Source organism: Adiantum capillus-veneris, chromosome 30 (assembly GCF_014529385.1).
Source record: "Adiantum capillus-veneris isolate H3 chromosome 30, ASM1452938v2, whole genome shotgun sequence".
NCBI classification, from domain to species: Eukaryota; Viridiplantae; Streptophyta; class Polypodiopsida; order Polypodiales; family Pteridaceae; genus Adiantum; species Adiantum capillus-veneris.
The window spans coordinates 89,058,619-89,084,242 of NC_140960.1; the positions used below are offsets into that span (position 1 = coordinate 89,058,619).

A 25,624-nucleotide genomic window follows, 5' to 3' on the forward strand; every position below is an offset into this window, starting at 1 on the left:
AAGTACTCCTCCTTTCCTAAAAATACTTCTTCTACTCCTTCTTTCTTTAGGGTCAACTCTTATTCTTAGAAATAGACTTGAGGCTTAAGTTTCCCATATCACTCTATTGTTTTCAAGTGAATAAAGGCCATAATTAATAGTTCTAGAGTTCGTTTCGATCCGATTGTTTTGTTTGAACGTTTTATGACTAAACAAAATGCAAACCTTAAATTTTTGCCAAGTAAATGAAAAACTTTTATTGAAAAATGTTGGGTGCATTAAATTATTACTACAACTCCAATACAACTACCTCAATTGGACATACTATAGAGCCTCCAGAAGAAATTCCTTCATGGGAGAATGGTTGTTCAACATGTATTTCACTCCTCTCATTGTGTATGAAACCTCCTAGACTGATGTAAATACCATCACAAACGGATGTGTAGCCACAATGATGTCTGGATGGAACACCATCATGAACGCCATGGGACAAATTATCGAAGCTCAACAAACGGCTCCTAGTTTGGCAATAATTGCCCTACAAGAGACAAAACGTCAAGAACCCCAAATTGAGTTGGAAAAGGCAAAGAGGGAAATGAAGCAACTCAAGAACAATATGTAAGAACTTTCCATCGAGTGTAACAAAGATGCAAGGATACTGGCTTCACAACAAAAAGAAAATGAAGCACTCATGAATGCCAACATATGACTGAAGTAAGAGAACCAGGTAATAATACAGGCAAAAGAGGAGCTCCAGGGGAGGCTCAATGAAAAGAAAACAGATTTGAAGTCACTAATTTTTCCAACCATAACACTCTGAAGCAGGCTATAATAGAGAAATATATATATCAATCCCTAGTAGATATAGTTGATTTGATGGCAATCCCACCCTGAATATGGAGGATTTACAAAATTTAGTGGAATCAATGAGATTTGATCTTGAAGATAAATCTAAGCAATACACAGAAGCCGTGGTAAATCAAGTATTAGTTGGAACTAAGATGTTGATGTGAATGAGAAAGAGGATGGCAATGACCAGTAGTAGCAAGGGGATAGAACTAGGGAAGATCATGACAGTGATCATGGTGATAATCAAACTCCTCCAGGTTCAGTGACTGGTAGAAACCGGGCAAACACAGGCACTAGGTTAGCTAGTAAGGACAATCAACCTGGTAGATAGACTCAACAATAGGATCATACCCACTCTGATCAAGATCAGCAGACAGCAGGAAAAACATCAGACTCAATCTAAAAAACAAAGACATATTGGTTCCATAGAGCTGGCTACATAGCAAGAACTTGTTTTATACATGTTGGTGAATCAGCTTCAAGACAAGGGTAAAGGAACTTGAGTCAATTCCAGTTCAGATTCAGACTCAGACCCAATCACTCTACATAAGAAGCTGAGGAGGCAAAAGGCTCTTCAAATTTAGGAATTTCTCCATGATGAAACAATATATACTGATTTAGAGATCTAGATGTTGTTTGTGGGAGCTCCTCAAATGATTCAAGATTGGAAGTCAATAAAATATCATGATTGGCAGGTCTGCTAGTTACCACCTCACCCAAACTGTGTCCAGGTTTTGGACAAGGTGCATGAATGGTTCCTTACAATTGAAGATGTCATGGTAAATCCCCACATAAAGGACCCATCCATAGTTTATTTGAAGAGTCTTGGACTACAACTGGAGATGCTCTTTGGCGATAAGCCAACTTATAAATGCATGAAAGATATCAAATTTCATTCTAAGGAAATGATGGTCAAGCTATAGATTGCAAGGGAGTTCTCAATGATAAAGTCAAGTTCCGTCCCGAATGAAAAGCCACTAGTAGCAGAGGGTCACAAACTAAAATGACCCTCAAAGAGTAGGAAAAGAATCTAAACAGCCTCTATTATCTAGTTCGCATCTCCAGAAAGATGATGCAAAAGGAGAATCAGATCATGATGGACTTCATCAAATTTGTTCCAGATTCTCCAGCGCTCATGTATGCCTTAACTGCTAAAGAGGCTGAGCTCCCTAGATTTTTTCTAGCATTATATCCCAAGTATATCGAACCAGTTGATTTGCAACGGTTGATCTACAAACGTATTAAGAGAGTGGAGGAACTAAGAGACGGGTATGAAAGAGCCACGACTGAATGGACAACATGGAATCAGGTTTTGGACAAAGCTCTGAGAAAGACGAAGCAGATTATCTATATTGCACACTCTACAGAACTTCAAGTTGAGAATGGAGCAGTGGCACATTTAGCTTTGCTAGGTCATAAAGATCACTAATCAACTTCTCCAACTCACAATTGAGGCTGCTAAGATCCTAGAAAGGAGTTGGCAAATAGGAAAACTTCTAACCCACAGTTCATGGAGATAGATGAAATTCTCTTTGAAGCCAGAATCAGCCACTTCTTGAATGTTGGATCCATACAACCTTGCATTGTCACAAGCTGGCCAGAGCCAAACTCACTAGAGGAAAAAGAACCCTATATGACCCTTATACAAAAACATGGAATGCCCTGACACCCTATGAGTTTGAAATGAAAAGGGCGTGCAAGAACCAACTCCAATAGGAGGCTCTCTACCGTCTGATCCAAAAAGAAAATCAAGTAGGTTCCAGTGCGCCACCAAGAGTACTTTATGGGCCTCCAAAGAAGAAGGCTCCCAACAAAAGGAAGAAAGTTTGGTGGACTGATACTCCTCAGCTCATCAAAGGGCTTTGCTGAAATTTTGGAAACACTCCAAAAGTCAAAGAAAGGGGGGAAGGAAATGTGAATGGTGGGAACAACCTCCAAATGAAGATTCAAATGGGAAGCTGAACTGGCTTGACAAGTAATTACCAAGGACAATTACTGTGATAATTGGTACATCACACAGTCAGTTAGAGACTCAGTTCGAGGGCTATAAAGAGGGCTTATTACTTAGTTTTATGGATCTATCTTTGATCACTAGGACTTATCACTGCTTTGTATCTTGGAGCTCTTTATGCACTTGTATCTTTGTAACTCTAATCAAGCTCAGAGCAAAATTGTCTCACATTGTTGTACTTGCTTACACTAATCTGAATATATTAGTTTTAGTGTTCAATCTCAATTTCTAATTCAGTCTATATTTCAATTCATGTCTTTGCATTTCATTCCAGTCTTGTCTGATACGAAGTCATAACTTCATTTGAACTAACTCTAACTAACCAATCTGGAATAGCTATCATAAGTGTTCAACTCATTCCAACCAGCAAGTCTCTAATCTCTATTTTGACCAAGATGGTATTAAGTATGGAATGACCATCCAAATTGTCAAGAATATATTTGATTTAGCTTTCAAAACTAGTTTGAAAAGCAAGTTTTAAGAAAAGAATGTCTCATCAAACTTAGGAAAAATGCATCAAAGAAAGTTCCTCTCACTTATCTTGGAATTTATATAGGAGCAAGGGACTAGGAAATCAGCAGTTACACCCATGGAGGTAGATTATATTTGTTGTGATTAGTTGAGCATGTGATTGATCATGAGTGTATAGGCCTCTAGTTGGGTGTATGGCCTTGGCACTATAAGTAACACCCATCTTGAATGCCGGGTGGAGTAATGGGATCGATGTCCGGGTTGAGGGGCGGGAACTCGAGGCGCACTAAACACGGCCGCACAAAAAGCGAGGCACAGTAAACCTAGTCAGTGGAAAAAACGAGGCACACAACTGGGATATGAACCGGTGACATTGCAGTCTGGGTTGAGGGTCACATAGGCTAACCACCTCACCCACGCGCGCATCATGTATGCCTAGTCATTTTTATGACCTTATATTGTGAGGTGACATGCATTCCCCAGGTTGTCTAGGTTTAGTTTTTGATTTAATTGTTGCGGCTGCGATCTCCTCGACTATTGTGCGTGAGCTTCTCCGCCTTTGATCCCATTGCTTCCCCCTCTTAAATATGGGTGTTACTTAGTGCTCAGGGGTGTATGGGTGCCACGTGATGTGGTGTATTTTGAGCTACCTCATGCCTAGTATATGTATAATTTTGGAAGAGATCACCCCTAAATAAGGACCTAGGGAGAGTGCATGGCCTTTGTATATGGTTGGCTAGCACACACCATGATGAGCGGCTATTAAGAATCATCTTAAGTTTTTTTAATACTTAAAAGAGAATTGCAATACTGTTTGATTAAGAGATTTTTAACATTGTGAGGAAATGAAGTAGAAGAATCATTATTTTGACCATCACAACAATCTGGGGCTCCCTCTTTCATCTCTGTTTGACTATACCCACCAATACCCATTTTAGGGTTTAACTCAAGGGGGTATCCCCTATGGGAAAAAGGGGTTGCCGCTTGGTTTTGGGGGTAGCAGAGCCTCGTCACTATATGGCACGGGCTCTCTCAGCAAGGGGGATCTAGGGCCCAAATTAGGTGGTGCGAGTGGCTTTGATCTACGCCCGTCCGATCGCCTAGGTGAACTAAGAGTGACCTAGGGTTTGGGCTAGGGAGTGAACTAAGGTAGTGTACACCCGTCGTGCCCACATAAACACCTATGTGCCATTGCATGGTGGTAAGGCTTTCACGTGGAACCATGAGGTTACGGGTTCAACCGCACATGATGCAAGGGGGCGTTGAACTAGGGGGTGAACTGGGGAGCGAACCAAGGCCGCCATTTTTGGCCCCTAGTTCATCCTTTCACTCCTAGTTCACCCCAACAATCGGACGAAGCCCCATGGCGCATGGCGCCGCCTAGTTTGGGCTTTGGGTCCCTCCTAAAAGGGACCCTGTGTCATATAGTGACAAGTGTAGCCCAGTAAACCAAGAACTTTCCCTCCCACCACCAACACAACATAATTGGATGTAGGAAGAGCATGTCAATTGCTTAAGTTTCCAAGACATCAATTGTGCCACCACCATTAATGAAGCAAACACCATGGGAGACCTATTTACTGCAGAAATTCAAGAAACTAAGTGGTAAGCCTGGAAGAAGATGAATTTAAAAAAAATAAGGGATTTCTATTCTTGACACAAACAATACAATGCCCAAGGAACTTGATGAAGAAAACTCATTGAAGGATGCCCCCACTCCATACCATAGGGACAGAGATGAATCAAGCAAGATTTTTCACGAGAGAGGGGTAAAGAGTAACCCAAAGTATGGGAGTGTATATACCCCAAAATGATGATCCATGCTCACACCTGAAGTATATCAATCTCAAAATACATGGCAAAAAATATGGTGATAAGCCCGCAATCTAGCTACAAGACCAAGACCCTCACGCGAGCTAGCAAGATCAATCCTCTATCCCCATCTATACAAATAACAATGAGCTCTACCAACGTCCCGGGGATTTTGTGAAAGAGCTTGACTAACATGGTTGGATGTCTCAAACTAGGCATTGAAAAAAATAGAATCTCACCGTCCGAAATATCAAAGCGGCTCTTGCAACTCAATTATCCCACAACCGGAGGTTCCGGTCGGGTGTGACATCCAATCTCCTAAATGTAGTCAATGACCATGAGCAGAAAGGCCAAATCTCTTGGCAGAATAGACAAATGACCAATGTACTAGACAGTTGCCCTTCTACCTAATACTAGGGCTGATAGGTGTAAGAATGAGTAATGTGTGTGTATCTGTGTCAAATATTGTTTCCCTCGCTACCATTTTGAAAGTACTTCTGGATTTTTGGATTTCTTGCTTAGGTGCAATGCTCATCTCTTTTTGGGTTGTTTATCATGCAATCAATCAGCTTCAGCTCACTTGTCGTTGTGGAAGCAACCTTCCAGTTTTACCCTACCCATACTTTCATACTCGAGTCCTTCATACTATTTGTGATAGTTTTTATTTGAAAGACATTTTACTTTAGAATTTTGAGGGTTTTTATGCCAGTTATATAAAAAATCTTGGCTAAAATGATTGTACATCGCATCAAGGAGCCACTTATTGTGGGTATCCATTCAGCTCAGTACGGCTTCATCCCTCGTCACCAAATCTTGGATAATGTGGCTAATGTATTGATTGAAATGGAATATGCCAAATACACTCGGTAATATGTACTCGTAATGCAGGTAGACACTAAAAAGGCCTTTGATACAGTACAGTGGGATTTCATTGCCAACACAATGAGGGCCCTTCGATTCAGTCCTAAGTCAGCTAATGTTGTATATTTTTTGTATGCTCATAATACGTCTTCGGGCCTTCTTGATGGTGAGTCGACTGACCCTTGGCCTCTTGGATGCTCTGTTAGGCAAGGTTGCCCCCTCAGTGCCTTGTTGTATGCCATCACCACTCACCCCTTGTTGTTGCATTTGGATCACTTGACTTCGCTTGGTCCGTCTTCATGGGTTGAAATTACCCTCTTGGAATGACTTTATTGGGCAAGCTTATGTTGATGACTCATTGTTCATGCCTCAGAATAACCAAGATGATGTGTGAGAGATTATACAAGCATTGGATACATTCAGTCTGACAGCAGGCTTTAAGATTAAGTTTCAAAAATCCAAACTCATGCCTCTAGTGCATGTGACTGGCATCATCTTTTGTGGCCTGGCGATATTCTTGATATGCAAGTGGTTGTCAGACACTTGGTGTATCCTATTGGCTGGTAGGTAACCAATACTCAGTAATAAGTGGATTGGGTCATGCAATGCCTCAATGTCAAATTGCATTATTGGAAACTATTTACATGGCCATTACATGTTCAACTTTGCATTGTCCAAAGCATCATGATGGCATATGTTCAGTTTTACTTGTCATTTTGAATTGGCCTCGTTCTTGCCTCACATTGCTTATGTCTAATATTTTATCTCGTTTGTGGCACACTAGTTCTCACAAGAAAGGCCTCTGTTTGTTATCAATGGAGAAACTTTGCACTTTGAAGCGTTTTGGGGGCTGAATATTTTGGACCTTCGCCACCACGCTCAAGGGAGGAAGGCCATGTTATTGCCTACTCTTGCACAACAATCTCAGCCATGGACAGTTATGATTGCCGCACTATGTCAGCATGCTAGCACTTTTGCCTTTGGCCACTGGCAAACTTCCCTCTGGGAGATTGTGCTCGACAAGATGGATGCCCATATTCCTAGTTGCTATGTCCCCTTCACTTTGCTCTTTGCTTGGAAAGCCGTTACTAATCATCTTTCATGGGATGGCAGACAACAACCATATGGGAATTCACTATGTTTGGAAAGCATTCATTAGAGCAAGGCATTCTCTCTGAGAGAGATTTCATAAATATTCTCAAAGGTCAAATATGACCTATATAGACGGCACCAAAAGAAAGGTATGTTAAGGATTCTTGATGCTTAAAAATTGTGGAAATAAGTGAATGTGTGTGGGGAGATCTCATGGCTGAAAATGTGGGGGAAGCAAGCTCTAATGTGATCAAAAGCTGAGCACCCAATCATGTGTGATACTCAAACTTGCAAACTTGTTGAGTGCATAGTTGATGGGATTCCTCGCTGGTGCCCCATCATGTCATAGAGGATGAGAGCTGAGCCCGACAGTGGCATTAGTGCAGGTCACACCCCAAGGCTATGGGCTCGAGCATATAACAATGGGTGTAATTTCCTTGTTTGGGAAAGATGGTTTTGTAGTTGGGGGCAACATATGTGGCGTTATATATTAAAACTGACCCCCCCGGAGTTCTCTCAAGCTGTGATACATTGGCACTGTAAAAAAACTCATGAGAGAGAGAGAGAGAGAGAGAGAGAGAGAGAGAGAGAGAGAGGTTCCCTTTTAGTATTTGAAATGTTTTCTTCAAGAACATTTTTACTTCCATGATCATAAGCAAGTCAGATGAACTACCTCCTGTGAAGCAGAGAAGCCGAGACTACAAAACTGTACAGAATTATATCATATAATATATACAATTAAATCCAAATAATACATACAATGTTTCCACATGATCCTCATTCTCGTCAAAGAATATACATAAAGCACCATAGGAGCCAGCATGTGCGTATATCATGGCTCCCATGATCATCACTCCAATTCGATTCTCATACTTTCAAGCGCAACAGGAAGTCCTTTGTCAACCCCGCAAGGCACAAACGTGACAAGAATACTTGGGTGATCCCACAACCCCAGATCCTTTATGATGTCACTGATACCTATCCGAAAAGTTGTAACCTGCAATTCATAGTCAGGGCTCTTAACTCTTCTAGGCTCATGGAAATATGATCCACTGAACTCGGCGCATGTGACCGGAGTCTTCTCGTTGGCATCAGGTAAGTTGATGAAGATGCGAAATGCTGATGCCTTGCTGCGTAGCAGCTTGAGTTTCACAGAAAGAATTTCTTCCAGCTCATCATCTTTCAACCGCAGCTCAGGACTCGTACTTGGCCTCCCTAAGTTTGCTGTGTAAGGCAACCCTTGCAAAACCACTTCGTCACTAGAAACTTTACTGGGATCAAAAAGCAAAAAGCTTCTTTGCTCGTGTGCTCTTGCCAAACCATCAACTACAATTGGATTCATGCATAGCATTGTTCCAAACACTGCCAGCATTTGGAACAGCAAAACCCGCCTTACAGAAGCTCCACCCCCATGACTAGCATTGGCTTTGATATTTGTCCACTGCATTGCCTGATAATGTGGCCGACGACATCGCACCGACCCATTCATGGAAAAATCTGCATCTTTCATCTTTGCCAGTTTCTGATTTAAACAATTGAGGAACATCTCTGCACGTCCAATGCCAGCCTGCAAGTGCCATCCTTTCAATTATCCAGAATTATTGAATAGCACTCAGCTCCTTCAATGAACGTTTCACACAAACTGCTGCTTCAAGAAAAATCTTTACAAGATCCCTAAAATGAAAACCTTACTCATCGCCGTTCACCAACCACTACTACTAAATATACGTATTCGAATGCAGAAAAGCACCCCTTCCACCCATATTGCAGTTAATAACTCCGAGAAAACTCCGAACTACCAATCTAGTAATTTCAAGATTCAAGCTAACACAAGTTCACAGCTAAAGCATGCCACAAACTACAATCTCCACCAATACAGCATAGAAAAAAGATATCTAAGCTATCAGCCAATGTGCAGTCAAATAGAACGATGTGACTCTCCAAAAGGTACTAAATGATTCGGTACAAATTTCTACAAGAGAAACCCTTTTCAAGTGAAGTAGGGTTAAGGTATAAGAAATGCGTTTCATATGAAAAAAACGTTTCGTAAGTTTCATATGGATATGAAACGTGTTTCTATGCAACACTGCAGTACAGACTACTTAGTCTAGCTACCCCTCTTCTCAGAGGCGACTTCGGCACAGACACCTTGGTCTAGCTGTCAGAGGACAACCATAGCAGGGATTGCTTGGTTTTGTTGAGGATCATAACAAGCTGGTTGCTTAGTTGGGCTCTCTCCCTCACTTGGAGGCCACTCTACGTACTGACAAAACACCATTTGCTGGTGATGCGTGCAATCTTTCGGTGACTGCTGCAGCATACGGTCGAGTTTTGCAGTGCAAACTTCTCAATTTGACCTTCCTGGAGATTTTGCAGGTCAGATGCTGGCCTTCATGGATTGCAGCTACTCCTTTTCTTCAAATGGAGTGACCCCCGATCTTCTTCAGGATTGGACATTTGCAAACCTTTCAGCACTCCTATGAATGTTGAGTCTATACACAGTTCGGGACGAGCGGTACACACACTTAGTAGTGCCGAAGTAACCATTTCCCTACGCTGCTCGTGATGGCATCTACTTGGAGCTTTTTTGCAGCGACATCTTCATTCGAGGCCTCACAACTTCAGCTTCTAACGGTTTGTTTAGCATGCTGCATCAAGCACTAAGAGCAGGTGTTAAGAGTTATACCACTCTACTGCTTCATCTAGGGTTAGGGAATACTTGTATTTGGCTACTGTGCACCAAGCTTGCCACCCATGCATTTGCATTTAGGCTGCTAGAGGTCCTAGCCGTGCCACTTTGGCCGGTCGAACCAATTTGGACCTAGTCTGCTTTCCCCCTTTTCTTGGGCGCCCTATGATTAAGGTTAGTTTCCTGCATTTTCTTTTCTAGGTCATGGGGGTATTTTACTAGAATGCCAACCTATGCCTTTGTGCCTTATATAGGCAGCCCACTAGCACCCACTATGTCCGTATAGTGACACTCCAGTGGGAGTCACGAGGATGGGCTTCATGCCCCAGCATCTTCTCCTGCGATCTTTCGAAGTCTCTCTCTCTCTCTCTCTCACACCTATATCCCTCTAGCTGATTTGGCCAAATTTTGGCAACATAACAGCCCCAAAACTTGCGCGAAACCAATTCCCCTGCTAGAACTCACTTCCACTGGCGTATACTCTCTGATTCCAGCCCAAAAACAGTAAATTCAGCTGGCTGTATTTACTACTTTTAGCCCTGTTTTCAACCCCAAACAGTCCCCTAGCTGTCCTCTGCCAGTGAGGCACGATTCCCAAGGGTTATGGCGTCTGTATGGCTGAAAAACAGTCAATTTTCTGCGCATACACAGCGTTGAATTTGCACTTGTACAATGAGGTTATGACCCTCACCAATGTCTGCTTTGGAGTAGCAGCTAGCTACCCCTGTTCCTGCTCAAGGAGGCTCTTGCCTCAGCACAAAAGCATGAACCCACACAGTTGTACATCAGTCAAATGAAGTGCCCTCTTGTGGGGCATCAGATAACTGCACGTAGGGGAGAGAGAGAGCAGTGTGTAGCGTGCAGGGCATCACTCTTAGCAGCACACTGTACATAAGAGGAAAAGAGAGCACTCCCTAGCTCTTAACCTGTGACAAAAACCAAAATGAGGCCTCTCCCAGTCAGCGTCCATTTTTTTGTAAGAGGCAAGTCCATGAAAATCTGCCACTTGGCACATTTACAAGCATTTTCCCGTTTCGGGTTTGCCGCTTAAAAATCTCCCAACTGGTTGCCCAGTTGACTTCGCGGCAGAGTTGTAAAATGTTCCCCTAGTCATACCGGAGGTAATGACGCGAACACATTTCACGGCCCAAAATAGCTAGGAAATGATTCCGTTGGGCTCCCATTGGTCATCTGACCATCTATCCTCATTGGGATCGCATCCAAAAAGTGCAATGTGGCCCAACTGTTGGATACTTTCTGTTGGTAGTCCCACCTTGACTTTGTGTCTTTATTGAATTCACTTCCTAGTATCCACAACTTGCTAAGTGCTACGAGGGGACCTACATGATCTTGCTCTGAGCCTAGACATCCTCTTACTATACGAATTCCAGTGCCGACCACTTCCCGTCTGCGGGCGAAACTACCCTTCACATTAACCATACAATGTCTGACCGTTTGCTACTTCCAAAAGAGGGTCTCAAAAATAAAACAAAAATCATTGGAAAGAAACCAACAACTAAGGTTCGCAATTGCCACGTCCTCGTGACATAGTAAACAGCTCACGTAAAACGCATTATAAATCTTCCACGCATCAGGCAATTTGAGCCTGTAAGCCACATCGTTGATCTTGTCAAGCACTTGAAAAGGCCCATAGTAACGCATACTGAGCTTAGGAAACAGCCGTTCCTTGCCCTTCATTTTCTTTAACCTGCCTTTTCGAACCTTAACAGAACCGAATCACCAAGTGATCACAGCAATTCACGACGGTGACGATCAGCAACCTTTCTCTGTTTTGCCTGAGTCGTCTCTAAGACAACTTTAATTTTCTTATACATCTCATCCATGTTCTCAACATATCGATCTGCCTCAAAGATCTTGTCCTTTGTATGCAAAATGGGAGGAACTTTTTTGTCGCTTTCAACAATCTCAAAAGTAGACGAATGCACCGTATTATTGTACGCATACTCAAGCATAGGCAAATACTGTTCCCACTTGCCCTTATTATCTGACACATAGCATTTCAGCAGATCTAAGACAGTAGAATTAGCCTCCTCTGACTGTCCATCAGTTTGTGGATGAAACGAAGACGAGAACTTCAGCGTAGTGCCCATGTTCTCAAACAATCCTCTCCATAACAAACTGGTCATACGAGGATCACGATCACTGATAATCGATTGTGGCATACCATGGTACTTAAACACATCGTACATAAACAAGCGTGCCATCTGATTAGATTTTATCTTCTTCTTGACAGGGATAAAATGGGCCTGCTTGCTGAACCTGCAGATAATGGTCCATATACCATCATTCCCTGTTGGCATTCTTGGAAGATCAAAGATAAAGTCCATAGCAATGCTTTCCCATGGCTTATCCGGAATCGGTAGTGGCTGTAACAGCCCTGGTGCCCTTTTGCCTATCAAACTTGACCTTTTGGCAAATTAAGCATGCTCGCACAAAGGCATCCATATCTCTCCTCAAGGTAGGCCAATAGAAGAATGTCTCTACCGCTTTGACTGTCGCATCAATACCACGATGCCCTGCATACGGTGGGACATGACTCTCTTCTATGACCTTATGTCGCAGTGGCCTTGTGACACAGTCTGCCATGCATCATCATATAACAATCTCTGAGGAGATAGTGCTCGTGATGTTGCCCCTCTTGTAACTGTTCAAAGATCCTTGCAAAATCTTCATCAGCAGTATACTGCTCCTTCATGTCATCTAGCTCATGATGATAAGGAATTGACACAGCTGAAATTTGTGGCTTTCTTGATAATGCATCAGCCACAACATTCTTCTTGCCTTCCACATGCATAATCTGGAAGTGGAACATGGAAAGAATGTTTGCCCATCGCATATGCTTTTCGGATAACTTTGACCGTGTCAAGAAGTATCGCAAGGTCTGATGATCTGTTTGGACAACAAAATCAGCACCTAAGAGGTAGTGCTTCCAGCTAGAAAGCACATGAATCACAGCCGAGAGCTCTTTCTCATAGACTTGCATAGTCTTCTCTGGCCCTCGCAAAATTCAGCTTTCATAAGCTACTACCCGTCCGTCTTACATTAGCACTGCTCGGATGCTACTGCCACACGCATCACACTGGACCACAAATGACTTCCTGAGGTCTGGCAAAACAATTACTGGATCTGAAGTCAACTTTTCCTTTAAGAGACTAAAAGCTGAAATCTCTTTTTGGGTCTATCTGAAAGTGACCTCTTTCTTTTGCAAAGCGTGAAGACGCGATGCCATCTCTGCAAAATTCCTGATAAACCTTCTATAGTAGGAACACAATCCCAAGAAGCTTCTGACATCATGCACAGTCTTCAAGTTTGGCCATGTCTTGATAGCTTCGACCTTTGCGGGATCCATTCTAACACCATCCTTTGAGACTATGTGGCCAAGAAAGTGGATCTTCTCCAGGAAGAATTCACTTTTCTTAGGATTGACAAGTAACCTGTAACTGCGCAGCTCTTCGAACACAATGGTCAAGTGACGCCTATGCTCCTCTTCATTCTTCAAATACACTATCATGTCGTCGAAGAACGTCCCAACAAACTGTTGATGCGAGCGGAAAATCCGGTTCATCATTCTGTTGAACATGGCAAAGCATTTGTTAGCCCAAACGGCATCACTAGAAACTCATAAAGACCAAATGTCGTTCTAAACACAGTCCTGTGCACATCCTCTGGCCTTATACGAATATGATGGTACGCACTCTTTAGGTCTATCCTGCTGAAAATTGCAGCACCCTCTAAACGATCGAGAATATCATCAATTCTAGGAATTGGAAACCTATTCTTGATGGTATTCTTATTCAACGAACGGTAATCAATACACATGCACCATGAGCCATCCTTCTTCTTCACTAGGAGCACTGGGGAGCAAAAGGGTGAAGAACTAGGCTGAATCAGCCTGTAACAAACTGCTGACGTGTCGACCTACTGCAGAATGGAGCTACCGGCCAAGGGGCCTAAACCCTAAGAAGAACAAGTAACAGAAGAAGTGTCACAAAGTGATGACGTGGTTGCCCGAGAGCAGAAACCCTAACCCTAATTTCTGCCAAAAACCCTAACTGCTGAAACCCTAATTCTGGAAACCCTAACCCTAAAACCTGCAAACCCATTCTGCTGCCAGAAACCCTAACTGCTGAAACCCTAATTCTGAAAACCCTAACCCTAAAACCTGCAAACCCTAATTCAGCTGCCAGAAACCCTAAAACCGCAAAAACCCTAACCCTAAGGGCAGATTTCCACGTTTTGCGCTGGCTGATGACATGGCAGGCTGTACGGATTTCCGTGATTTACGCTGGCAGTTTTTGGCTTTGCTTTTGGACCAGATGCTTTTGAGTTTTGAAGGTTTTTCACTGTAATTGCTTTTTAGGCAAAGGGCCTTTAAATATGAGGTTAGGGCTCATTCTCTGACATGCTTCTTGGAGAAGGTGCAGAGTCTGGAGTACCGGCTTGTACTTTGTTGATGCAATATAAAGAAATACTGAAAGGGACTCCAAGGTTTGGGGCCAATACTCTCTAGGGTGGAATTCCGCCACTCCGTGTCGTGTGTCGTCTCTCTCTCTTTCAGTTCAATTGTTATTGAAGTGCTAAAGGTCTGTTCAGTCTGTTCTTTTCTATTGGCACGTGGTGCCCCGTCTTGTGACAGTGGTATCAAAGCATCAGGCGTGTGCTTTTCTAAAAGCATACCGGTTCTACAAAAGAGCAGACAGAGCTATTAAATTTTGATTTGAGGTATCTTCGCCCCCCAACCCGGACTTATTAGCCACCCCGGACTTATTAGCCACTCCCACCCTTACTTCATCGCGCATCGGGCACGCTCCCGTCTTCACCGCTCATGTCTTACAGGGCATAAGCCATTAAGATCACTTGCAAGAGAAGGATCCAAGATTTGTTTCGAGCTGCTTCTTTTTACAGAGACAGTGCCATGCAGATGTTGATGTCTATAGCTACCAAGCCGCACACTTCCAAGGACTTGGCAAGCTTTCAAGAAATTTTTTTGCCCAAAGTTATAAGGTTTCTGACATGTTCCTTCAGAGTGCAACTTCTGGCAGAGTGGGATATCCTCAATGCTTGCCATGGAAACCCTAGCAGATTATATCTTGAAATTTCTCGACATCTCTCAGTAGATGTCTCTTCTCGAGTTGATAACCTTGGAGGTTTGGTGTGATTGCTATCTCTTGGGACTACCATCGCCGCCAAAGAAACACTGTCTGTCCAAGAGCTGATGGACCATGCTGTGCTCGGCTACGACCTCATGGAAGGAACCTAACCCTAAATTTTGGTGCAGGTTTCAAGATGGAAAGTCAATCGACTTTTCGAGCTCGACTGATGTCGAGATTGCTTTTTAAGTTTGAGTTCCGTTTGATCTTGTTTGATGATCCTGTTTGGAATTTGTTTGAAATGGATGGTATCTGTTTTGAACCTGTTTTGGTGCCGATTTGAATTGTTTGACTCTGGTTTGATACTGGTTTCAATGATTGGTGATTTTACTCCAAGGTGGAGAAGTGAGAAATACTGTTTTGGTATTGTTTGAACCTTGGAACGACGCAGGCCGATGCCTGGGGAGCGTTTCGTTGTATGTTTGAAAACCTTGGAACGACGAAGGCCGATGCATGGGAAGCGTTTCCGTTGTATGCTAGAAAACCTCCGAACGACGCAAGCTGATGCCTGGGGAGCGTTTGGCTGTATGCTTGAACCTCCAAGCGACGCAGACTGTGGTCTGGGGAGTGTTTGGTTGTACAATCCTCTGAGCTCATGGCCCGGACCTCTTTAGGTTATTTGTGGGGGGAGTGACGAGGTAGTCGTTGAGTAGCTTCATACCGCAGACCGTTTGTCTCGGGGGAGTGCTTAGCGGCGCTGTTTGTTGTGTCTTATAACATGCATATGTCAGCATTTGTGTTGCATTGTAATGTGCCAATTACTGAATATTCCTAATTGGATGAGATTGCTTGGGTATGTAATTTTAGTGCATCAAGACACCCGTGGAAGATCAGTACCGTCTTGGTGTGATGGCTAATTTTACTACGCCGGAATATCAAGAGTTCCGATCTAGACGAAAGAAGAAGCTAACTCCTTGATCAAAAGAGAAGAAAGGAGAAGCTAACTCCTTGATCAAAACAGCCGAAAGGAGAAGCTAACTCCTTGATCAAAAGAGCAGAAAGGAGAAGCTAACTCCTTGATCAAAATAGCCGAAAGGAGAAGCTAACTCCTTGATCAAAAGAGCAGAAAGGAGAAGTTAACTCCTTAATAAAAAGAGCAAACTGATTGTCCCTCGGAATGTCCCTCGAAAATTTTCGAGCTAACTTGAGTTGTTTTGCAGATATGTTGTAATCGAGGACGATTACTCTCTTTCAAGAAGGGGAGATGTAACAAACTGCTGACGTGTCGACCTACTGAAGAACGGAGCTACCGGCCGAGGGGCCTAAATCCTAAGAAGAACAAGTAACAGAAGAAGTGTCACAAAGTGATGACGTTGTTGCCCGAGAGCAAAAACCCTAACCCTAATTTCTGCCAAAAAACCTAACTGCTGAAACCCTAATTCTGGAAAACCTAACCCTAAAACCTGCAAACCCTAATTTTGTTGCCAAATACCCTAACTGCTGAAACCCTAATTCTGGAAACCCTAACCCTAAAACCTGCAAACCCTAATTTTGCTGCCAAAAACCCTAAAACTGCAAAAACCCTAACCCTAACCCTAACCCTAAGGACAGATTTCCGCGTTTTGCGTTGGCTAATGATGTGGCAGGCTGTACGGATTTCCGTGATTTACGCTGGCAGTTTTTTGGCTTTGCTTTTAGACCAAATGCTTTTGAGTTTTGAAGGCTTTTCACTGTAATTGCTTTTTAGGCCAAGGGTCTTTAAATATGAGGTTAGGGCTCATTCTCTGGCATGCTTCCTGGAGAAGGTGCAAAGTCTGGAGTACCGACTTGTACTTTGTTGATGCAATATAAAGAAATACCGAAAGGGACGCCAAGGTTTGGGGCCAATACTCTCTTGGGTGGAATTCCGCCACTCCGTGTCGTGTGTCGTCTCTCTCTCTTTCAGTTCAGTTGTTATTGAAGTGCTAAAGGTCTGTTCAGTCTGTTCTTTTCTATTGGCACGTGGTGCCCCATCTTGTGACAGCCCCTTCTCTAATAACTCCTCAACCTAGCCCATAATCTCTTTCTGCTGCACCGCGCTAACCCTGTAGGGAGGTCTATTTGGTAGGCTACACGCTGGCACCAAATCTATCCGATGGTCCTCAGGTCTCTCTGGCGACAATTGCGACGGTAATGAATCAAAAAAACAATCACTAAACTTTTGCAAAAATGCTGACCTTCCTTTATCTAACACAGATAAATTTGGTTGATCACTATCTGAGACATCACATGCAAAATCAAATACACAAAAAGATGATTCTTTACTACAGGAGTGATAGCAGAAGCACATCCAATAGGGACTGACTCTCCTTTCAGCTTTACATCCAAGATGTGAGTTTTGTCCCTATGCTATACAGTGATCTTTTTGTTGTAGGCATCCAAGACTCCATGCACTCGGAACATCCACGGGATCCCCAACAAGGCATCACATCCTTCCAACGGCATGATGTAGAACTCTTCTGTGTCCACATACGACTGAATATGCAGACGCAGCTTTCCAATAATGGGAGTAACACACTCTGAGTGGCCAGGCCATGCCAACCCTGCCTGTGCTGTGTACCCCATCTCTTCAACTCTGATGCCCAGCTTCATAGCTAACTCTGGTGAGATAAAGTTGGCTTTGGCACCTGGATCAAAGAAGATGAGTGTTGTCTGATCCCTAGCTTTACCCCAAGTCCTGCATAACTCATTCATATCTGTACTGGGCCTATCACCCACCATATCTGGCACCAAACCTGCCGTGGGTTTAGGCTTCTTGCCTTTCTGGTCTTCTTTATCATCTGAGTCAGCTGGTCTTTTCCTTTGTGGACAATTGGTAGCAAAGTGACAAGGCTGCTCGCAAATAAAGCATTTATTTTCAGCCATTAGGACCTTCTTTTCCTCGAGCGACTTCCGCACAAAAGGCCTCCTTTTCTGTTTCTTTGCCTACGCTCCAGAAGTCCCGGCTAAAACCTTGTCCTTGGTGGCCTTTTCTGACCCCTGTGACACTTCACAAGCTGTTTTCACAAAGGGCTTCTTCGCTGAATTTTTCTTTTGCTGCCCTCCTTTGTCGTTGCTCGGAAACCCACTGTCCTCTCCTTTCAACAAGGCAAGACCAATGTTAGCAACTTCCATTAGCTGAGTGAGGGTAGCCACTCTGTTCTCGGTACAGTAATCACGAAGCCCTTTAGGCAGCCCACAGCAATACTTCTATATCTGCTCTGTCAATGGCACAAATCTATAGGAGGTCACTGAGAGTAACGCTTTACAAAACCTCCGATTGTACTCCAGCAAGCTCTTGCATGTAGCCGAAGTAAGCCGGTGCCAAACTGTCATGACATCGGCTTCTTCAAATTCATTTGACAGCCAAGCAGATGCAAACATTTGCTTGAAGTAAACCCAAGTGGCAGGTGCCTGTCCTTGCATTAACAATGTCGTCCACCATGTAAGCGCATTGTCCTTTAAGAAAGTGGCAACTTTTCTTACTTTAGAGGCCTTTGTAAACTTCCCTCTTGCATAAGTTGTATCAAACTGCTAGAGGAAAGTGAGAGCCTTTGCTTTATCCTCAAAGCCACTGAAAGTACTGAACTTTACAGCTGCACCACCTTCTTTGTAAGCTTTCGGCTTCTCCAATGCCCCCAAGTTGTCGATTACAGCATATCTGCAAAATAACTAAGTTAGCTCAAAAATTTCTGAGGGTCATTCCGAGGGACAATCAGTTTGCTATTTTTGTTAAGGAGTTAGCTTCTCCTTTCGGCTCTTTTGATCAAGGAGTTAGCTTCTCCTTCCGTCCAGATCGGAACTCTTGATATTCCGGCGTAATAAAATTAGCTATCACACACAGACCATACTAATCTACCACGGGTGTCTTGATGCACTAAAATTACATATTCAGGAATTCTCATCCAATTAGCAATATTCAGTGGTTGGCACATCACAATGCAAGACAAATGCTCCCATATGCGTGTTACAAGGCCTAGAAACATAAAGTCGTCGATGAACACTCCTCCTGCATAACCTAACAAGGTCCGGGCCGAAAGATATTCGACGACTCCCTCATCACTCCTCCCGCATAACCTAAAAAGGTCCGGGCCGGGAGATATAGAGGGCTTTTACAACCAAACGCCCCCCAGACCGCAGTCTGAGTCGTTAAGAGGTGCTGAGAGTAACCACTACTCACACTTCTTAATACTCCTCCCGCATAACCATCCAGGTCCGGGCAGGGAGTCACAACAACCATTACTATACAACCATACAACCAAACGCTCCTCGGGCATCGGCCTGCGTCGTTCCGAGGTTCAAACAATACCAAAACAGTATTTCTCACTTCTCCACCCAGGAGTAAAATCACCAATCAATGAAACCAGTATTAAAACCAGAGTCAAACATTTCAAATCAGCACCAAGACAGGTCCAAAACAGATACCATCCATTTCAAACACATTCCAAACAGGATCACCAAACAAGTTCAAACAAAACTCAAACTTAAAAAGCAATCTCGACATCGATCGAGCTTGAAAAGTCGACTGACTTTCCATCCTAAAACATGCACCAAAAATTAGGGTTAGGTTCATTCCATAAGGTCATAGCCGAGCACAACAAGGTCCATCAGCTCTTGGACAAACAGTGTTTTCGTTGGCAGCGATGGTAGTCCCAAGATAGCGATCGCACTCGATCTCCAAAGTCATCTGATCGTGAAGAGACATCTACCGAGAGATGTCGAGAAATTTCAAGTTATAATCTGCTAAGGTTTCCATGGCAAGCTTTTCAGGATACCCCACTCAGCCAGAAGTTGCACTCCGAAGGAAGATGTCAGAAACCATATAGCTTCGGGTAAAATTTTCTTGAAAGCTTACCAAAGTCCTTGGAAGTGTTGGTAGCTATAGACATCTGCATGGTACTGTCTCTGAGAAAAACAGTAGCTCGAAACAAATCTTGGATCCTTCTCTTGCAAGTGATCTCAATGGCTTATGCCCTGAAAGACATGAGCGGTGGAGACGCGAGCGCGCACAATGCGCGATGAAGTAAAGGTGGGAGTGGCTAATAAGTCCGGGTTGGAGGGCGAAGATACCTCGAATAAATTCCAGAAGTCTCTAGATTGCTCTGTTTGCTCTTTCGTGGCACCGGTATGCTTTCAGAAAAGCATACGCCTAATGCTCTGATACCACTGTCATAAGACGGGCACCACGTGCCAATAGAAACGAACAGACTGAACAGACTTTTAGCACTTCAATAACAATTGAACTGAGAGAGAGAGAGAGAGACGACATGCGACACGGAGTAGCGGAATTCCACCCCAGAGAGCATTGGCCTCAAACCTTGGCGCCCCTTTCGGTATTTCTTTATATTGCATCAACACCGTACAAGCCGGTACTTTAGACTCTGCACCTTCTCCAAGAAGCATGCCAGAGAATGAGCCCAAACCTCATATTTAAAGGCCCTAGGCCCCAAAGGCTGTTTACAGTAAAAAAGCCTTCAAACTCAAAAGCATCTGGTCCAAAAGCAAAGCCAAAAAGCTACCAACGTAAATCACGAAAATCCGTACAACCTGCCACGTCATCAGCCAACGCAAAACGCGAAAATCCGTACAGCCTGCCACGTCATCAATCAGCGTAATTTTTGGAAAAACCTGCCACATCATCAGTTCCACGCAATTTCCTTTAGTGTGTGTGTGGGTCCTGCTTTATTTTAATCCTTTATGTCACTGGGGCCCCATCAAACTGGGTCCCCATAAGTTGGTAGGACTTCTTCTTCTATTACTTGTTCTCTTAGAGTTTAGGCCCCTCGGCCGGCATGTGCAAGTTGACTCCATTCTTCAGGGCTTTGACACGTCAGCAGTTTGTTACAGACGCACAAGGGACCTGGGCTTAAGCCTCGACATGTAAGGTAGAGCGGAAATGAATGTTGAACTTTGCTCAAGATGAGTGCTCTGAACTGTGCTCAAGAGTTCCTTTTACATATGGAAGGGAGAGCCTTCCGTTCCTTTCGTGAGAGAGTGCAAATGATCACAAACAAAGTGGTAAACAGTGTGAATGAAGGTGCTGAGATTGAGAGATAGAGAGAGAAGAATACGACGCCAGAATGTTGTCAAACCGTCCTCCAAGGGCCCCACTTCTCTAAGGCAAGAGCAGTCTACTATTGATTGCACAAATCTCTACAATGGTCTGAATGCAATGGTCTTGCCGACGATGTCAACGACGATACGATGCGACGACGACGCGCTGAAAAGGCAGATGCTGAAATCTACGAATAGTCGGCTGAATCTACAAACGCTGGCTGATCTGACCGTGAGGCAAGGATCTACTGCGGGAGATCTGCGCCGTTTGGGGACTACGGTACGGAATCTGATTGCTGGAAATGCAAAACGCTGATGCAATGATGCTCCTGTCGCCGAGAATCTGCAAAACGCTAGGCTGATTTGTTGTTCCAAAAACGCTAGGCTGATTTGTTGTCTTGCTGCAAAAACGCTAAGGAATCTGCTGTGATCTGCTGTCGTCAGGCATGATCTGCAATCTGCAAAACCTGGGACTGATCTGCAAATGCTGAAAACGTTGAGTTTTTCTGGATGGCTGAAAACGCTAGGTTGTTCCGCCGGGGGTCTTGCTGAGAAGGTGCACTGCCAAACACTAAGTCCCTGCTGCCTCTTCTGCCAGAAAGTGCTAGCGCTAGGTTTTCTTATATATTGCCTTAGTCAATTTGCCCTACCCAGTTTCCCAGCAAAGTCACTTAATAATAGTAAGTGAAAAATGGCTAAAATGGGAAAAATAAATTCTATGCACTGTAAAATGCTCCTGATGGGTACTGACTGTAATCTGATGATCATGTTGTGTGCAACCAAAGGAAATGCAACTACTCTAAGTGTCTCGACATGCACGGTCTGCTAACACTCACAAAGGTGCCAGAACACTTCCTAAGCTAACTGAACCCTTGTCATGAAGTAGCTTGTTCACATGCACATAGGGTTAGATGCGCACGTGACACAATAGGCTCTCCTGCATGAGACAGTTGCCTTGTCTGCTGTGACACTGGTGGCGCTTGCAAAAATTCCATAAACCTATAGAGAAAACACATTCACAGCAGCAACCAACTGTGTCTTGAACGCATCCTCGTCTAATTGCCCAGTCATATACCCTTGACCTTGTGGAGCATTCAAGTCAACAAAAGGTACAAACAGGGGTGGTCGTGAACTCTCGCTACGCTCGAACATTGGAGGAGGAACAGCTTGTTTGTCCTGTGAAGAGCAACCCTCTTCCCTGGTGTCGTTTGTCCTATCAGCCATAGTGTAATTCCATGTTTTTGTACTCTCTGTCTTCGCCGCAAACGAACCAAGGCTCACTCTATAAGGACAAAGTGATTCTATCCACCATGAAACAACCCATAGGGCAATAGACTTTAGCCTCCACCCGATTCTTTACTTGAATTTTACAACACAGAGAAACTTCACAAATAAGCTCGTGACTAGAAATTACACTTCAAACAACACACGGACAAGGAGCTAGAGTGCTTCGAAGCAGACAGTGACACCCTGTAGGCCCCAAAGACTGGTGCCCTTTCCAGTATTTCTTTATTCTTATTGCAAATAGACGACCCGAACACTTTCACCTAGCTCTCACCAAGCTGTCCAAACCTGTCCATGGCTATAATTGCAAGATTTTGACCCAATCTCCCTAGCAAAACGATGCAAAAACCCGCGTAGGTCAAAAGTACACATCAAGGACACTTTCCCTTGCGGTTTGGCAGCTTTCCGATGAGCTGCAGGTCAATTTCAGCATGCTGTAATTCGCTGTTTTGTCACTATCAGGTGCCCAAAGCCCTATTTAAGCATCCTGAGGATCCCCTAGCAATGTCATGTAGTTTAGGTACGAAACCCTAAACCTGCAGAAAAACACAGCGGGCTGTAATTTTCTGTTGTGGATCGATTTGGGCAAAGTGAACGCGTCTACGCGTGTCTCGGGTGCTCCCGCACGCAATGGGACAGTTCCATTTTGAATTGGACGAGCTTTTACGCTAGAAAACTCTCCGGTTTCGCAATTCTTCGCAATGGAACTGTGCATACCTGTGGGGGATTAGCAACTAGCTAATCCGGTTCCTGTACAGAAGGCTCTTGCCTTGGCAAACGTGCATAACACCCGAGAATTGCACATGGTCATCTAAGAAGCCCAACCAGTGGGGCATTACCATATATGCAAAGGGAAGAGAGATGCACAAGAGCAAATCATCGCGCTACATGAGACAAGGAAGAAGGCAAGCTTTCCATTAAAGTTGTGATCACTTGCACCCACTACTCACACACACTGCAGCCACTTGTGAAGCAAAAATCAGTCTCCGCTCTTAAATTGGGCCGGGGGCTCTTCATGCAGAACTAGCAAAATCACCTAGAGTCACCATGTGTCCAGTTTGCCTCTTTTGAGTTCAATTCCTAGTACCCATCGACTAATAAAGTGTAGCAAGGGGCCTAAATGACTTTGAACTGAGCCTAGACCCCCTTCTACTGCTCGGATTTCAATGCCGACTAGCCCGACCATCTCGTGGCGACCTGCCCTTCTTGAATGTGGGTGAAACTCTCAGTCATCGGCCGTTTCACACTGGCCACACAATGTCCGGCCATTTGTGACTTCAAAAAGAGGGTCCCAAAAATTAAACAAAAATCAGGAGAACGAAACCAACCACTATGGTTGGTGGTTGCCACAGCCTCGTGATATTGTACATGTTCTATTGGTCTTGATGGAGATAGTAGATTCTCGTTTAGAAAGCTAACTACCATAGCACCTATGCTTAGGTAGATACGTTGAATTGATAATCCTAGCTGAGAGGTGTTGTGACTACCTCATGACCCGCGCTTTATAGTGCAATGGGGCTTGTACCTCTTGCACATACCCGATGTCTTATTGCAAGCGCAGAATTTTTACACACAAAGGAGTGATGATTTTTTGGATTTGGTGCAAAAGCGACATCTTCTATACATGTGGAATGAAAGGATATGCAATACCCACACGAGCTTCACGCAAATGGCCTTAAGTTCGTGAGCCATACTACCTCTTATTTCTACCCTCGAATATTTTTCCAAAATGTACTGAACATAGATACCACTTTTGCATTCAAAGTCTTAGAGGGCCTATCCCCCTTGTATTCTTATTGCAACAACCTCGGGGAGTTTCTCCAATAGCATACAGCTCCCTCGATAGAGCACCTATGCACTTCTTTAGTAGATTGTGTGCAGCATAAGAAGAGGCGAGGATTGTTCGTCTTCATGATCCTCCATCAACAGATACTATGTTGGCTTCTGTCCTATGAGCACGACAGTGTCACACGAGTCTCACACACGACTATTCATCATACGTTGTCTCCCAGTAAGGTGTATAGGCGGTGGAGTTCTAGTCTGTATGGCTGAACAGGTTCAAGATCTAATGCACACCGAACATGCTGGTAGTCATTATTGTCTATCCAAGGGTCCTGCTAGAATTACTTTCTACAGCATCTTTGCTGCTTGTTGTCAAGACGGTTACTACTGTTCACAAAGATCATTCGATTACCTATTTGGAGGCACCCAGAATCTGAGAGGGGCTTTGGAGGGTCATCGTTGAGTAACTGCTTCCACTATTGGGCTCTCTCTCTCTCTCTCTCTCTCTCTCTCTCTCTCTCTCTCCACATACTCCCATCTTGCGTTGCACGCTTCTTCTGAATTTCTCAGCATTCCAAGCAGGGTAGTCAGGTGAATTGCAAGCACTGCCACGCTTGACTCTTTGGGATGGCTATGCAAGCATTTCTGGGTCCTACCACTTTGTGGGCGGGTCAAATTTAAAAATTAAGGATTTCAATTGGTTAAAGCGTTGTGAAGCGTCTGAGTGAAGGGTTACCTGTTCGAGCAATCGTCAACCTTACGAGCTCGATCAGCTTTCGACAGCAAATTCACTTGGCGAATACACAGACAAACAAGAAGCCATGGTGTTTTCGTACAAGCCTTTGTGAAGCAGACGTAAGGGCTTTTAGTTTGGTTCTACACGCCTCTCCTTTTTGGCAATTCCTTGACCATTGGATTGAATTGCTCGATGTTTTCCACGTAGCATTTGACGCGCGCTACTTTCAAGTAGGGGTACCCAATTGTAAAAATTCCAAAATAGAAAGGTAATACACCAAGATCCCTTGATGCAATGTCGAGCAGAAAAATGTCGGGACAGTTTGAGCAAGTGCCGTTCCGCCTAATATGAGCAAGCGTCGGCAGCCTGGCGAGGCGATGGGTGAAGAGATAGACGAGCATGCATGAGCAACAGTCGAGTGAGATGGGAGGCCCACTTGCAGCAGTAGCTATGGAGCGAGACACAGGTCCATGCGGGCAAGGCAGAGGGTAGGGGCAATATTTGGGGAAACAAATTTAAGATGGTTTGGATGTTAGGACAAGGGCCTTGTCGGAGACTATCCTAGAGGAGCATTGGATAGGAATAGGCTAGGCCTATATATAGGCAGGTTGGGAGGTGCTTTTGCCGATTTTGACTCACCTAGTTCTTGGACAAGGGAGGAGTTGATCAGCCTAGCCAAATGCATCACAGATTCTTCAAGAGACATACTCCCATCCGTGAGGACTATGCACTTATCAAGTCTTTCTCCTAGGATATTTTGCCAAGTGAAGTAATCAGATTCTTGCAAATCTTTTTCAATAGTGCTTGCCAAAAGTCTATTTTGGTTGAGTGTGTTTTCGTGTCAAAATTAAATTAAAGACAAAGGATATTTTTTA

General features: G+C 43.9%; 1 protein-coding gene across 1 annotated transcript; it reads right to left on the bottom strand.

Moving 5' to 3' along the window:
• Positions 1-7,771: 7,771 nt before the first annotated feature.
• On the bottom strand, positions 7,772-24,907 carry LOC147418370 (polyphenol oxidase F, chloroplastic-like). Its single transcript, XM_086506670.1, has 2 exons — positions 24,750-24,907; positions 7,772-8,642 (listed from the first exon to the last, which is right to left on the bottom strand). The coding sequence occupies exon 2, from the start codon at positions 8,619-8,621 to the stop codon at positions 7,926-7,928; it is 696 nt and encodes a 231-aa protein (XP_086362796.1). The 5' UTR covers positions 8,622-8,642; positions 24,750-24,907; the 3' UTR covers positions 7,772-7,925.
• Between the last annotated feature and the right edge of the window lie 717 nt (positions 24,908-25,624).

Coding starts and splice junctions, on each gene's coding strand:
- LOC147418370 (XM_086506670.1), bottom strand. CDS start 8,621: ATGTTCCTCAATTGTTTAAATCAGAAACTGGCAAAGATGAAAGATGCA.